Here is a 3,396-nt window from a genome sequence, read left to right on the forward strand (position 1 = left end):
ATTTATCAATTATTCATTTTTGTTTTTTTTATGAGTTCTTCATCACACTTCATGGTCACACAGAATGACTTGTCAGATAGAAACAAGTCTGGAAGATCAGAATGTATTGGAGGAAGTTCATCAATGAAAACATAATCATGCCTTGACATGGAAAGATAATTACTAAGTGCATCATAAATAGTCGGTTTACATTTCTCAAATTGGGATCTGCTCATACTCACTGTAAAAACAAAAAACAAGTCCTTGCAGGTTATGACGTTGATGTTTTGAAACTCTTTAAAATCACTATATGCAATCATATCCATTACACTATTTTCTTTGTGTTCTGTTTTATTTAAATCCCTGACCTTTAATTCATAATGGGTTAATGGTGATAGGTTTATGAAACCAATATTAGCAGTAGGTAGGTCTAAAGCACATTGTTTAGCTTTTTCTTTTAATACAATGGTCTTGCCAGTTCCATAGTCTCCATTGATTATAATGTATGGAGATGTGCATTCAACAGCAGCTAATTGTTCTGGATTCAACATGTAGAAAAGATAGTCAGAGTTTTCTCTAATCTTATCAACAGTGGGTTCAAGTTGATTTCTGTCAGTCAGACTTTCGCCATAAATGGCATGATCATTTCCTACTAATTGCATTTGAGTCTGCCTACTAAAGTCATGTGGATTCAAGATCAGATTCAGACATTTAGTCTCTCTCAATGAAGCAAAGCCTATTAATCCTACCAGCAAATTTTCATACTCTTTATGATATTCTTTTGCTTTGAAGAGTTTACATTCCTTTGTTATATTGGAAAGCCAAGGTTCAATGTTTATGATATCCTTGTCTTTGACAGAGAAATTACTACAGTTGTTGCAAGGAATCTTATTCTCTGTAATAAGATTAGGAATACAGGCAGCCTTGATAAATTTCCAATGTGTAGACAACAAAGATCCAAATACCCTTGTGAAAAAAGAAAGATGTTTTTTAGTTTGATCTGCAGCATTTTGTAGAACACTAACTTTAGATCCTCTTTTGACCTCAATATTTACAATTAGTTTAAATTCAGGCAGAAGGAGTAATGAATCATACTCCATTGATGCCTCTTGAATGCAGTTGAAATAGTAATGTTGATATATGTAAAATCTCTTCAACATTTCATCCGAGTTGGATTTCATCCCCTTTTTACCTTCACGTTTCAGAACCTGAAAATATGGTAAATATATTTTTTTATAGTAATGAGTATTTGGTATTTTCTAATTGTTATTATTGGTGTTAAACTCAAAACTTATTTTATAGAGACAATCTAAATGATCAACAATTCAAAAATTTTTGTTGCATATAATACATTTTTTTATACTATTGTTGTTAAATTCAGACCATATCATAAAGTAATCATATATACCTGATCAAAAAGCCATGTTGAAGGATTTCCTTTCCTTCCTGTATTTATATAGTCTTTGTGGAGTTTAACATGTTGTTCAAGTGTCTCTTCATCCATATTCTTGATATCTAGAATTTCCATAACTTCTTTTTCATACTTATTGAGCTCTTCATAATTATTTTTATTTCTAAGTTTTTTACCCTTTTCAAGTTTTGCCTTCAGAACATCTCCAGACTGGAAACCTTGCATGATAAATGCCTTGAATTGTAAATTTCTGAGTGCAATTATCAGGTTTTGATGAAGCAAATCTTCACAGTGTTTGTCAAGAAATTTGTTTATCTTTTTCTTGCTATTTCCTAGAAGGATAAAAGGGTTTTCTGGTAGCCCTATCATGTTAGGTATAGCAATTAACCTATTGTTTTTATCAAAATAATATTTGCCACATTTCTCTCTTATTTCATTGATTTTCTCCATAATTGTACATTGTTCATGTGTATTAGCAGGACCAAGAAAGTTGATTGTTTCATCAACTATTTTACACTTCCTCTCCAGCTCTTGGGAACTCAGTAGTTCCTGCGTAGATATTTGGTGACAGCCAAGTTCCAGCTTACAGGAACATGGTCCTGCAGCTGTCATTTTTTTCTGAAAATCAAATGTTCTTTACTTGTAGATGTGTTAAAACATGTGGAAATTATGTTGTAAGGCTTGATATTACTGACTGCTACATAATTAACAAAAAATTACAAGTAAGAGCTTGCGTTCAAATCTATGAATCACATAAATTAATTTCCAAAATGCAAAATTTGTTGTGTAGGCTAGCTTTTTGATTACAAAAGGATATATTTATTTAAAGCCTTAATTTCGTACTACAATCAATCTTATCACACAAACTAATAATAAAAACGAGTTTAAACTAGAGAAAATATAATAAATTTTTATAAGAGATAAGAAATAAGTTTTTATCCCTGGATGATTAAAGGTAAAGTTTGTGTTGTTGTAATAAATGTGCAAATTAAATAAAACAGAAAAAAAAACCAAAAAGAATTTATTTTCCAGCATGGCTTCGATTAATATCCGCTGGATAGGAACCGGTTCTCATCCATACGAAAAAACTATGTCTAGCATCGTATTATATCCAGCTTTCTACAAATATATAAAAATGTACAATCATAAGATTAAAACCAGTTTTTTTTTAGGCCCCGATGTACATTCTATATCTGCGGAAAGCTGTTTATAATACGATGCGAGAAATAACTATTCCAGTATGGTTTAGAACCCTATTAATATCCGCTGGATTAGAACCTGTTCTCAGTCATACTGAAAAATCATGTATAGCAGCGTATTAAAATAAAAATCATAAAATTAATACCAATTTTAGTACCCCTTGTGGCTTAAAAAACTGGTTTTAAGCTGATAATTTTTCATTTTAACATCCGTGGAAAGATGTCTATATTACGATGTTATAAATAGCAAATCTTTATCCAAAAATAATCATATTAAATTATTTTTTTCTGAAAATATTTAGATAGGTAATAATTCTTTGTTAATATAAAATGTATAAAATATACTAATATTGTAAAATTATAGTAAACAATTGTTGTAAAACTACTAAATTTATTATAGCTTTAATCTTAAAACGACGAAAGCTTATATTTGGTAATAAGGTTAATTTCGGTTGTTTCTCCTCAAGTGCCTTGTCGAACAAAGATCCCCCCCCCTCCTTGGGGTAGTTTTTCATGTGTTAATGTGTTAAATAACTTTTTGATAACTGGGTTGGGACTCTGTGCAATGTGCATGCTTTCAATTGAATATCAGACAATAACGTCGGAAATATCAACACCACCAAGTCGCTACAAAAAAGCCGAAAGCCATTTGCTAGCAGACGAAAAAAGTTCCCACCACACCGCACTGGAACAACGGTTGTTGTCTTGGTTATACATCTTTACATATACATTTATTCCCTGTACAGAAATTGTTTCTGAGATCTTACTTAACTTTATATTTATATTATATCTTTATTAATAATCAGG

The 3,396-nt window shown here is 30.9% G+C and overlaps 1 protein-coding gene across 1 annotated transcript; it reads right to left on the bottom strand.

Annotated features, from left to right (window-relative positions):
• Nucleotides 1-2,002, bottom strand: LOC145332075 (uncharacterized). Its single transcript, XM_080177006.1, has 2 exons — nt 1,388-2,002; nt 1-1,187 (listed from the first exon to the last, which is right to left on the bottom strand). The coding sequence occupies exons 1-2, from the start codon at nt 2,000-2,002 to the stop codon at nt 6-8; spliced, it is 1,797 nt and encodes a 598-aa protein (XP_080033132.1). The 3' UTR covers nt 1-5.
• Nucleotides 2,003-3,396: the final 1,394 nt, after the last annotated feature.

This window comes from Acartia tonsa, chromosome 11 (genome assembly GCF_053477335.1).
Source record: "Acartia tonsa isolate MP-2025a chromosome 11, ASM5347733v1, whole genome shotgun sequence".
Classification (NCBI taxonomy): Eukaryota; Metazoa; Arthropoda; class Copepoda; order Calanoida; family Acartiidae; genus Acartia; species Acartia tonsa.